Below are 11,269 nucleotides of genomic sequence, written 5' to 3' on the forward strand. Positions count from 1 at the left end.
TTTACTCGGCCTCAAAAAATAACTTACAACTTAATTGTGCGTTTTAAAATTGAGCCAGAGGAGCATAACCTCCTACAACAATAACCGGAATGAAACAATTCAATATTCCGGACCGGAAACATGTAAGCACTATACCTTGCGATTAATAACGAAAAGCGGCGATGTCCACTCTAAAATTCTAGTTAAAGTACCATGATCAATAATTATATGAGTAGGTATTATCGGTATTTGGCAGAAACGCTGATCGTGACACCGACTTTCAATGTTTGTTTACGTTTCCATAAAGGCGCGGGAAATGCGCGGTGGGGGTGGGGAGGAGGAGAGGGGTAGGGGACGCGGCACGGCAAAGGGGGAGAGCAATAATTACGGCATACTCACCGACATATCGTGGTCGCGGGATATGTAATTCTTTCCTGAGGTAGGCAATCCCGCCTCACCTGTCCAGGATGTGATCCTTTGGGGATGCTTCCCGCCCGTGCATCGTTGTGTGGCTCCAGGCGGCAACGCCAGGGAAGTGCCAAGTGACAATAGTGAAATGATCAGGATAATAAACTATGATGCGCGATTTGCTATTAATAATAATTATATTTGGTGACTTTTAAGAAATATGCACTAGCCCGTGTGTAACAGCGTTTGGAGCCGAATCGTATTTGTCGTGGGAGGGTCATCGGCGTGCTCGGGAAGGTCTCCAATGACGTCCCCGGGGGCCCGGACGACATCGGCACTACCAGATTTGGACTCAGCTTGCGAGAAAACCCCCGAACACGATATTTCAGTCGTCCTGGTCTTTCCGAGGTTGACGATCGGTCGGTCGGTCGGCCAAACCGTATCTTATTTTGACAGCCCCGCGGCCCCCTGTCCCTCCGAGCGCTTGGACAAGGCGAGAGCTTCGGAGTGGCATTGAGATCTTTCGTTTTCGCTTTAGTTCTTAGCGCCGTTTACTTCTGGTTGATATTCTAGCATCGGCGGAAGTAATGAGTTCATCTATAGACGGTTCAGTCTAAGCTGACTCGGGCCCTGTCGTCTGTAGCTAAATCGTGTAGCTACTAACAGGGACGTCAAAAAGATGCGTCTGGGCGGGCAAGCCTGCCGTGCGGGGTTGCCTATGCCCCACACGCAGGCGTTGGGCAGCTCTCGGCGCAAGGTGTAGGGCTTCCTCAGGCCCGCGGGGCGGGGCGGGCACGGGCTGAATTTTGTTTTAAGTCAGTCCCGTGAGCTCGTCAAACTTGCAACCCGTGAATCTGATAAATTATGTAATAATATATGATATGTCACCAGCTTGTTCCTACAGAGATCAATAAAAAAAAATCAGTTTGCGGTTGGAAGAAGTTGTCACATTTATTTTCTCGATACCTCCCAACGAACGAGATTCATCACAAATACTTTCAAAATAATTTTTACATCACAAGCATTTTGTCAGAATAACATCGAATTTGATTAGAAAAAAAAATTATATCAAATGCAACGGATGTCACTGCCCTCCAGCTTCTTGATGTTGACCTCTGAGAGGGATAACAAACCAAAATGAGTCAGGAACTCAAATATGTAAATGAAAAAAAAATATTGAGCGTCATGAGGAAAAAGAAATATGCAAGTTCACATTGTTTTAAAAATTTCAACCAGGATTTTGAATGAAACCTGAGTAACAAGAATACTTCAAGAATGTCACATGAAAATTTGAGATATGTAACAAGGACGCTTTCTTACAAACTACTAACAAATGGTGTACAAAAATAGTGAGTCTATAGGCAGTCTATTTTTTTGTAAAGCGTATATACCTAAATGTGCACTGTTACCTACTATGATAGTTGCTTTCTTTGTATCATGGTTATCAAGTCAAACTACCTACAACAAGATTATACATGCACTTGTATTTGTTTCTCAATTATTACTCCTGAATGTCCTTACAACAATTTTTTTATCCTCAACACAACTCTTAATAGCAACAAATCCAACATGTTCAAAATAAACAGTTGCAACACCATCCTTATGCTCAATATTTGCAGAGGCTATGTTAGCAAGACCAAATGCATTTTTACTGATTAACAAATATTCATCTCCCTCTAATTCACCATTTCTACCCCAACCACAATGGTCTTCTGGGAAATGGTACACTTCTTCATTTGCTGGAGAAGGTGAGATACGGGTAATGCAGGATGGTATAAATTCAATATCTGAAATACTTTTGTCAATTATTTCGTCTTCATTGGAAAACTCTCCATTGGATTTGCTAGTGCATATTTCAGAACAAAGCCTTAGTATTTCATTTATGATTCGTACTCCTTCTTTTAAATCTCTACAATTATAAATATCCATTACAATCTCAACAGCTCTCTTAAAATAACAGCCGTACTCCCATCTATTGCATACACGGCCTAAAAGATTCATCATATTATGGACATCAGTTGGGCCAAGACTGTTCAGCAGTGTCTTGACGTCTTTAAAAAGTTTTGGTTCATGAACAGTACTGAGAGTTGATGCTGCTGTTTGTTTAATTGTAATTTGAGAGAGGAAATCAGGTTTATTTGATATATGAGTTAAGTCCCTGATGTTTTTCTGTTCTAGATTATTTTTAAACAATACTTCACTGTTATCTTTGAAATCTTGAATTTGACACTCAGCAACAATAGCTCGAGCAGTTTTGAAATTGACAACTGAGTGCGCAAAAAATAAGACAGATGCTATCAACTGAAAGCTTTGCAGCGCATTCCACTCCTCAGCCTCTTTAATAGCCAAAGCGTTTTCAGCTATTCCCACACCATTCACCAACATTGATGAGGCATTAATTCCAGTAACAACATCACAGATTACAGAGGATACTACCTTGCCTTCTTTCATCATTGTTCTGATGGCCAGGGTTCCACCCGAAGATCCAAGGCCTAAAGCGGAGCCAGCCACAGAAAGCCATTGAGAGAATGACTCTCTGTCCTTTAAACTTTGTCCATGCTTGCCTCGGTCGGCAAGTTCACAGGAACCACGAACAATGCTATATAGTGAAATAGCTCCGCACGTTACTACACAAGGTAATGCCACCGGGGGAAAAAACACTCCGACACCTGTCCCCACACTTAAAATAGATGTTGTGGTGTCCATTGTTTTCAATACCCTTTTACCCAATTTAGTCTCAGGAGTGACACCAAAGCAGAGCTCTACCTCACCTTCACTATTGCCAGAATATACTCCATTCTGTGGATAGGACCACTTGGCCTTTGGTAGCTTGTTATTAGAGATAAAATTGTCCCAACTTTGGTAGATACGACCTTGAAAATCAATAAACGAGTAACCTTCTCCTGTTTCATTAATTTTAGGAATACGGAAAACAGGAAAGTCGACTACATTACCATCTTGGCATTGAATATTTAAGGAAACAAATATGACAGACATCAATATCTTGTCACCTTTCTGAAGTTTTAATATCTGATCAAAAATTGTTTCAATCACCTTTACCTGTTTCTTGGAATAACCAGTAAATGTATTGTCTTGGCTGGGCTGCTCGTTGGGCTCACCAAACACAGCAAAGCCAATGTTGCGTTTTAAGGCATTGATTTCTGAGTTATTGATCAAAAAACCATCATTGTCACCCTCATGACATTTGCACATTCCTTTCAGAAGAAGCATGCAGATGGATGGCAGACGTCTTCTATATGCATCAAATTCACGATCACCTAACCATTGAAAATATTTCTGCTGCCGTCTTTTGACAGAAGCCTCCCATTGAAAATCTTCTTCAGCTTGGGCCATTTTAGACTGCAAACATAAGGAACATAAGCTATTTCCCAGCTTAATAAATAAAATATGATTACTTAAGAATGTTAGAAAATAGGTTAGGAGCATTGCCTGATCTGATGTGAAGTTCAGTACAGGACTTAGGCAGGCACACAATACAATTGTGCAACCACTAATTGTAATGGACTGTGGAACAAATTGAATCAAAACATCTTACCTTGTTGGCTGAGTTGTGGAACCTCGCACGGTGCAGCCACCGACCAATCATGAACCGTCCGAGTTAAAACGCAGAATAGGCAGTAAAACTGAAACTGTTATTCCCCTCGGTTCGCCGTCGCTGTTGCGTGCTTGGCTTGCCATAGCGTAGGCGAGTTCTTCCAGTCCAAACAAAGTCTGCAGGAATGTGTCGTCAGCTTGGCTTGTACACAATGTCACGGAGAGTTACGAAGAGTTTTCCATAAACTGAAAAACTGAGGCACGAATTGAAGGAAGGTCTGTTTGGTCGATACAGTATTACCAAAGCACCCACAACAAAACTCTTTTCTTTGCTTGCTTCATCATCTCCCAAAAAAGAGAAAGAGTGCTTTGAGGCACTGCCTGAGTCAGGACGACTATTTTGTTCCATCGGGTAGGTTGCGCGACGACGCTAGATGCTGTCGCGTCGTTGTGTTGCATTTGCCGCGTTTGGCCAGTCTGGTTGGCATTTGCATGGTGCAGCCCGCGGGGCGTGGGGTATGTCGGACGTGGGGTACTTCCACTGCGCTGGCAGCGGGCGTAGGGTAGAGCCGCATCTTGGGTGCGTGCTGATGAGGGCTCGGCCGATATAGGCAGCTGCGCACCACAGTAGCGTAATTCGGTTGCCTAACCGTGGGGGGCGATTGGGCTTGGGTTACCCGAATCGACTCCTGGACATTTTTTTCTTGTGCCCCCTTGCAATTCAGTCGTAGACCGATATGAGGGCATAACCTCATGAATATGGACGTGCAATACGTTCCGATGAATGGCACGGCACGGACCACAGCTGGTAGTGCGCGGCTGAGGCAAGGGGGGGGGGGGCAGTAGGAAAAGAAACACATCAACGTAAGTTTTTGTGTCTTGTTTCCTTGCCATGTTTTTCTATTATTTTTTTCAGCCCGCTATATTGCCACTGCGGTCTTTGGCCGGGTGCAGCCGGCTCCTGCATGCTCCGATGGGCTCGAGTCGAGCCCCAGTAGGCTCCGGGTGACTCCGGGGGACTCCAGCTCCAGTACGCTCCAGTGGACCTCTGCGTGCTCCAATGGGCTCCTGCTCTTGTCTGCTCCAGTGGACTCCGGTATGCTCCGGCGGACTCTAGTGCACCCCGGCGTGCTCCAGTGGACTTTGGTAGGCTTCAGCAGCGGACATCACTGGGCGGCTCCAGTTACGATCCGGCCACTGGGCTCGGCTCAGCTTTGGCTTAAGACTTTGGCACCTCGGCTCGTGGCCGCGCGCCGCTGGCTGGACGCACCGCAGCCGCCGCAGCAACCCGCCCGCCGCTGTCGTAACACGGGATACACCATGTGAAAGTAACGCACCGGCACTCGAGGTGCGGCGTGGTGGGGTGTGGCCAGGTGGGGCGGGGCGGGGCGTGGTGGGGCCAGGTGGGCACCCCTCAGGGGCGGGAGGCACGGCCGCCAGCCGCACGCCGGTCAGTCCCAGTTGACCGGGCAGCCCGCTCGAGACATTCAGAGCCTCGGCGAGAACGCGTAAGTCTGGAAAAGTCATAAGTTGCTTCGGGGAAAACTTATTTTCGTTTTCGTTTCCCCGTCGGAAATTATTTTAGCGGGCCGAAGCTGAAAAGGTAAGCTAATTTTCTACAACACCTCTCATGTTAATGAGCAGTATCATCGGAGAAAAGTATTCAAAGATCTTTGCAAAGTCCATAGACGAACTCATCTTTAGAAACAAACCTGCGACTGCACTCGTGTCACGAGCGTGGTGTAGTCGATTGGGTGATCGTGAGAGGGTCACCTCCGCCCCGCGTGTTGTAAGCAGCGCGGGCTAGCGCGAATCCTGTGCGGTCGGTCCGGTCTGCCTATAGGTATTGTGGTGTCACTGCGGTGATCAGACTGGCTAGGCCGGGCCGGGTGGACCGACCAGTGGCTGGTTCAAGGGCGCAAGAAGAAGAAGCCGCACTCCGCGGACGCTGCTGACGTAACAGTGCATCTCCTCAAAAGTCGCCGAGGCGGTCGGCGATCAGCAGTGGTTCGGGTTTTTAGACGGGTTAATCAATAACATAGCTCCCTAGAGTAAGTGGCTGAAAACCCCCGTGGGACTTCGTAGTTCTACTGCGTCGCTGACGTGCGTGTAGGTGGATTGCCTACCCACCCGGGCACCCGGGCACCTTAGCTGGAAACACTAGGCAGACGCGTGCAACTGCAAACGGTCGCGCGGATTTGCAGCTATCTCTTCGTGGTTCAGTGCAGACTCTGTGCCGTTTGAGTTCGCCACCAGAAGTGCTCAGCAGGGCGGTGTTCTCACCCTGAGCTCCTGACGCGCGTGCGGCCATCGACCGAGGGGTGGACCGCTTGGATTTAGTGTATTTCGACTGGCGGAGGAAGAAGAATAGCGGGTAGAACATAACCGTTCTACCGATTGGCCGAGAGCTTCCCGTCTCTACGTCACACCGGTACCGGTAGTGCGCTAGGGCAATCAGGAACCTTTATTTTCTACCCGCTATTCTTCTTCCTCCGTCAGTCGAAATACACGATTCCATGTACACACTGAAAAACATTCCAAGAATACTCCAGATACTCCAAAAATATTCCAGATATAACAAAAATATACCAGATATTACAAAAAAATTCCAGATATTACAAAAAAATTCCAGATATTACAAAAATATTTCAGATATTGCACTAAAAATTTTCCGATATTCCGTGTACACCAGACCCCTTGCCATCGACTTGTTGCTTATCACGTCCAGCCAGAGGCGGGTGCAACGCTGGCCTATTTGACGACACAGTGTCACGTATGCCAGGCCAGCGCCGCGGCGAGGACATGGGAAGGGGGGGAGGGAGGGGTTGGTTACAAAATAGTTACCTGCAAGGACGCCGGTGCCCCTCCACCGCCACCTCCTGGATCCAGTTGGGGGTGACGCAATGGATCCGGCTACTGAGCCGTATGGGGGGCAGGAGGGAGGGGCGCAGGGCGCAGCGCTGGACGCCGGAAGCGCAGTCAGTCCAGCCAGCATCTCCGCGAGACGGGCGCGCGCGTCGCTTGCTCCGCTGATTCTCGGCTCGTTTCCCCTCGACAGGCGCAGCATGTCGACCGCCCCGCTCCTCCTGGCCGTCGTGGCCAGCCTGCTGCTCATCAACCTCGGCGCCGCCGCCCCCGCCGAGCAGGCCGCCGCAGCCGCAGCACCCGCGGCCCCCGACCAGGCCGTGGAGGCCGCGGAGAGCGCCGCCACCCTTGAGGACGAGGTCGTGCAGACGGCGGAGGCCGGCGGCCCGAAGAAGAACAAGAAGCGCAGCCAGGTAAGGTGTCATACAGAAAGTATACGTCCCCGTCACTCGCCGCGAAGAACCTGCCAAGTTCAGCCTCCGCAGGCTCTCATAGCGCCTGATAGGTAGGCAGCATCCTCGCTTCAATGCGTGCGTGTACTGCGGGGTGGCCTACCTCGAGTCTCGCAGGCGTTGACCTCCCGCAATTTGTCAAATGAATCTGAATCGCACGCACTGTCTGGATGATTACTTTTGAGGGTCAGCCCTTCATTTTTCTCGGGAGCCCATGAGGACCCCATGAGCGCCTCGCGAGGTTTCTGTCCGCCCCCGCGAGGGCGCGTGCCCTTGGCCCGTGGCGTGTGGCGTCCTTCCGAGTCCTTGACCCGAGCCGCCGTCTCTGTCCTCACAGGGCACGTCGCACGTCGGCAACCTGCTGGCGCCGCTGCTGGAGACGCCCAACGTGTACCCGGAGACCGTGTCCCTCTCGCCGCAGCAGAACGACCCCAAGAAGAAGAGCAACGCCGTGCAGGGCATCCTGCTCAACATCCTGCAGGTGCGTATCAGGCCACCCGTCCGACCTGTCTCTCCTCTGCTCCCTGGGCGGAGAATCAGTCTGTGTTTCTGTCCCCAACAGCTGGGCTGCCGCAACCACGCGCAGCTTCGGCCCGCTGACCGCTTCTATATTATCTGTTAAGCCGAAGCCCATCGTGGACTCGATCCGCGAGGAGGACAAGTACGGCAACACCGGGGACCGTTTCGCCTTCGTCGGTCGGGGAGTGGTCGCCGGCTTCGAAGGCTTCAGCAACATCCTCAACAAGGTCCTTGATGTGAGTGCCCCCCTCCCGCCGCGCCCCGTACTTCACCAACGTTACCAAAACGTGACGCACCCGATCGGCTTCTCGGTTTCAGTTCCCGTTCGAGACAGCCAAGAAAGTGTCCCGCAGCGCCACCGAGGCCCTAAATAACCTGGGCTCCAGACTCATCGGACTGTAGACCTCCATAACGCCAAATGAAAACACACACGTACCTTGAAAACATAGTTTAAGTTTGATTAAGTGTTGTGCCTTGTAAATATTACCTTGTTAATAAAAAAAACTGTTGTTTTTTTCTTCTTTGAAAAAAATCTCTTTTGCTCCTCCGAACGTCTGTAGCGGAATTACGACAACTTCCGAAAATATCCAGACAACAATTTATTGGTATGTTGAAGTGTTTCAAACAGTTCCACAAATTAGTCACAATCTTAAGCTTTAAAAAACTGTTTGTCAATTACACTATTTTTGGCAAATAGAAATATGTAATTATAAACATAACTACTATAAACATCGTACGTATTCAATCAGATTCACATGCTTTTCTACAACCTTCTAAAATCACTTACATTTAATACTTTTTGGTGGGAAGATTTATGAAGAGCAATTAAAAAGGGCCTGATTATATATGCTGTCTTTTCCTCTAGACATCTCAGAGATGTAGCCAGAAAAATATGGCAGAAGAGGAAAAGATCGCAAGAGTAGGAGAAACAAATATTTTCAATCATGGCAACATTTTCTTTATCAAAAGATACACCCACTTAACCTCTTCGATTTGAGGTAAATGAGTCTTACGGCAAGAGAATGAGCTCAATCTGAGATTTTTTCGTTATAAAATATTTCTGTACATTTTCTAGATCAACGCGAATGGAAATACACACCTATACTCCGCTCCTACCTAATTGTATATTATTTAAATACGTAAAGGATATGGGAAAGTAAGAAATCTACAGATTACTTAGTAATCAGCTTAGTTTCTCACTTCTCCACATCATAAACAATAACACGATAAAGCTTTAACATACTGTAACAGACAGTGGAATGTAAACCTAAAAGTCTGAATTGCATCATAACATTTCTACTCAACACCAAATAGACGTAAAAAAAATATAGTCCGATAAATCTCGCTGTACGCGTGCGGTGGAGACTAAATCTTAAGAAAACTTAGCCCTAAACAGTGGTATTACAACACCACATGAACAAACAGTAAAGATTAGATCAATACTCGAATGTTATCACAAAAAAATTCACCCCAGTTAAGGGATCTGTCACGTATTGGCTGATATGGCAAAGTAGATAAATATGTAATGCAGGTTGTCGCAGAAGTCTCATTGACTTAAGATTTTGACAATCACGACATTGTCCTATGGATCTCAAAGCTGTTTGCGACTTCGGTAAAACCATTGCTAGTCCACTGTTCGGGCATTCGTACAGGAAATTCTCGTCCAATTGCTCAGTTTTTCTTTTGTTTTCAAAATAACTTTAAAGGAGCGCATCACAGCTCGTAATTATTGTCGATACATTTTAGAGGGCCCATACGAGATGTCCCTTTACGGCAAAGAATACGAATATCACTGAACGGATGACTGTTAATGAGATGATGAATTACATGAGATGATTATTCTTGTAGGAATGAGAAAGGAAATGGCATCTCTTTGGCTTTGTCCTGCCTTTCGCCGGAGAGGCGTCGTATACGCTACTGCTGAGCTAATGCTGAGCTCGGCATTTAGCCGCAAGGCAAACTTGTACAACAAATTAACTTTTTTTTCTTTCTTTCTCTAACGATAAGCCAGTCCTCGTGCACACATCACCACGCTTCTTCTTGCTTTCTTCTTCGGTTTGGCAGTCGAATAATCTCTTAGTCGAGGGATGCGTGCGGCTGGGGAGCCCCCGGAGGAGCGCAGAGGCGCGCTGAGCTGAGGAGGGTGACGTGGAGGTCGCGGCCACGGCGCGCTCACGAGGCGTGGTCGTACGACTTGTACGTCTGTCCGGAGCGCTTGTGGCGCACCGTGCAGAACAGCAGCATCGAGGAGATGAGCCCAAACAGCTGAAACAGCAACAGGGGGCGCGGGTGGTGAGGCACGGCCGGCACGGCGCGCCGGAGAGGGCGGCAACCCATCGGGCTCCAAACGGCGCTCGCTCCAGCCCCCGCGGAGGGGGAAGGAGGGCGAAGCGACTTGAGCGAGCAGGAAAAAGGGGGGGGGGTATTGACGGGGACGCGGGGACACGCGGGCCGCGATGAACCACCCACCTGGATGAAGGCTACGACCAGCCCGACGATGCCGACGATGTGCAGCCGGTCGAGGAACCACATCTGGACCTGCTCCGAGCAGCCCTTGGGGTACCACATGTCCGCCGACCCGCTGTGCCCGCAGTCTGCAAATATTTTTCGCAATAAGCCGGGGGAGATAAAAGGCAACCAAAAGGCAGAAAGGAAAGTCCTTATTTATTTTGGGGGGGAGGAGAACCACCCCCGAGCGCGTTTTCCGTCTATGGCATGAACTCTCCATCCTCACACTAAATCCTTATGCATTGGGTTGTGCATAAACCGCGTAATGCAGAGAAGACACAGGTGCGGGCGGGTTGCCTATACCAAAGGAGCTATGGTGCCTTACGAGCAGAGCGGGTAGGCTAACCCGCCTGCACCTGCGTCTTCTCTGAATCACCCGGAACATGCAGAATTTGATACAGCCATAATATTATGCACAAAATTTGTGCATACTTATAGCTGTATAACATTCTGCATGTTTATGCACAATAAAATGCAAAAGGGTTGAGTACGCTCCACCCACCCGTGTTGTTAGCATAGTCCGGCAGGCAGCACGAGTTGGGCACCCAGCTCTCTTTGGGCCAGGCGCTGATCTTGTACCAGTCCGTGTACTCCACGACTCCACAGCAGCGGAACTGAGATAAATAAAAGAAAACATAGTCATTAGTGCAAAAAAATAATCAAGATTGGGACGTCATGTGCGATGTGAGCTGGTTGTGGTGCGCGCGTACCTCCTTGTGCACGTGGGACCAGAGGTTGTGCAGCGCGTTTGTGCTCGACGTGTTGTAGTGGTGGCGGATGCCGCTCTGCAGCTCCTCCACCATGAAGGCCCCCAGCCAGCTTCGGAAGGCGAAGGCCAGCGTGGCGAACATGAACTCCACCAGGAACATGACGATCACCAGACTGAAGTACTGCAAAAATAGGGCGACGACGTGCGAGTCAGTCGAGTCAGCGAAAAACCAAGGGGGTACTTCACTCAAGTAAAATCAGTGTACACCGCCCCC

General features: G+C 48.8%; 3 protein-coding genes across 3 annotated transcripts; 1 reads left to right on the forward strand and 2 right to left on the reverse strand.

Moving 5' to 3' along the window:
* Positions 1-1,312: 1,312 nt before the first annotated feature.
* LOC113214504 (uncharacterized) lies at positions 1,313-4,298 on the reverse strand. Its single transcript, XM_026433875.2, has 2 exons — positions 3,944-4,298; positions 1,313-3,747 (listed from the first exon to the last, which is right to left on the reverse strand). The coding sequence occupies exons 1-2, from the start codon at positions 3,992-3,994 to the stop codon at positions 1,882-1,884; spliced, it is 1,917 nt and encodes a 638-aa protein (XP_026289660.1). The 5' UTR covers positions 3,995-4,298; the 3' UTR covers positions 1,313-1,881.
* Positions 4,299-5,362: 1,064 nt separating this feature from the next.
* LOC113214503 (uncharacterized) lies at positions 5,363-8,304 on the forward strand. The gene is made up of 5 exons (XM_026433873.2): positions 5,363-5,450; positions 7,001-7,220; positions 7,597-7,740; positions 7,883-8,014; positions 8,097-8,304. The coding sequence occupies exons 2-5, from the start codon at positions 7,008-7,010 to the stop codon at positions 8,178-8,180; spliced, it is 573 nt and encodes a 190-aa protein (XP_026289658.2). The 5' UTR covers positions 5,363-5,450; positions 7,001-7,007; the 3' UTR covers positions 8,181-8,304.
* Positions 8,305-8,362: 58 nt separating this feature from the next.
* Positions 8,363-11,176, reverse strand: LOC127748609 (tetraspanin-9; the record flags this gene model as incomplete). The annotated part of the gene is given in 4 exon segments (XM_052270984.1): positions 8,363-10,043; positions 10,248-10,372; positions 10,789-10,900; positions 10,997-11,176. Coding segments are annotated over 4 exon segments (510 nt in total), but the record flags the coding sequence as incomplete, so codon positions are not given.
* Positions 11,177-11,269: the final 93 nt, after the last annotated feature.

This window comes from Frankliniella occidentalis, unplaced genomic scaffold (genome assembly GCF_000697945.3).
Source record: "Frankliniella occidentalis isolate FOCC.00 unplaced genomic scaffold, Focc_3.1 Scaffold145, whole genome shotgun sequence".
Taxonomy (NCBI): domain Eukaryota; kingdom Metazoa; phylum Arthropoda; class Insecta; order Thysanoptera; family Thripidae; genus Frankliniella; species Frankliniella occidentalis.

What these genes read in the sequence shown, in the direction of transcription:
- LOC113214503 (XM_026433873.2), top strand. Translation starts at nt 7,008, where the DNA reads ATGTCGACCGCCCCGCTCCTCCTGGCCGTCGTGGCCAGCCTGCTGCTC. An exon ending in AGAACAAGAAGCGCAGCCAG is followed by an intron (nt 7,221 to 7,596) that starts GTAAGGTGTCAT and finishes CTGTCCTCACAG; the next exon opens with GGCACGTCGCACGTCGGCAA. An exon ending in TCCTGCTCAACATCCTGCAG is followed by an intron (nt 7,741 to 7,882) that starts GTGCGTATCAGG and finishes TTATCTGTTAAG; the next exon opens with CCGAAGCCCATCGTGGACTC.
- LOC113214504 (XM_026433875.2), bottom strand. Translation starts at nt 3,994, where the DNA reads ATGATTGGTCGGTGGCTGCACCGTGCGAGGTTCCACAACTCAGCCAAC. An exon ending in TCCACAACTCAGCCAACAAG is followed by an intron (nt 3,748 to 3,943) that starts GTAAGATGTTTT and finishes TTATGTTTGCAG; the next exon opens with TCTAAAATGGCCCAAGCTGA.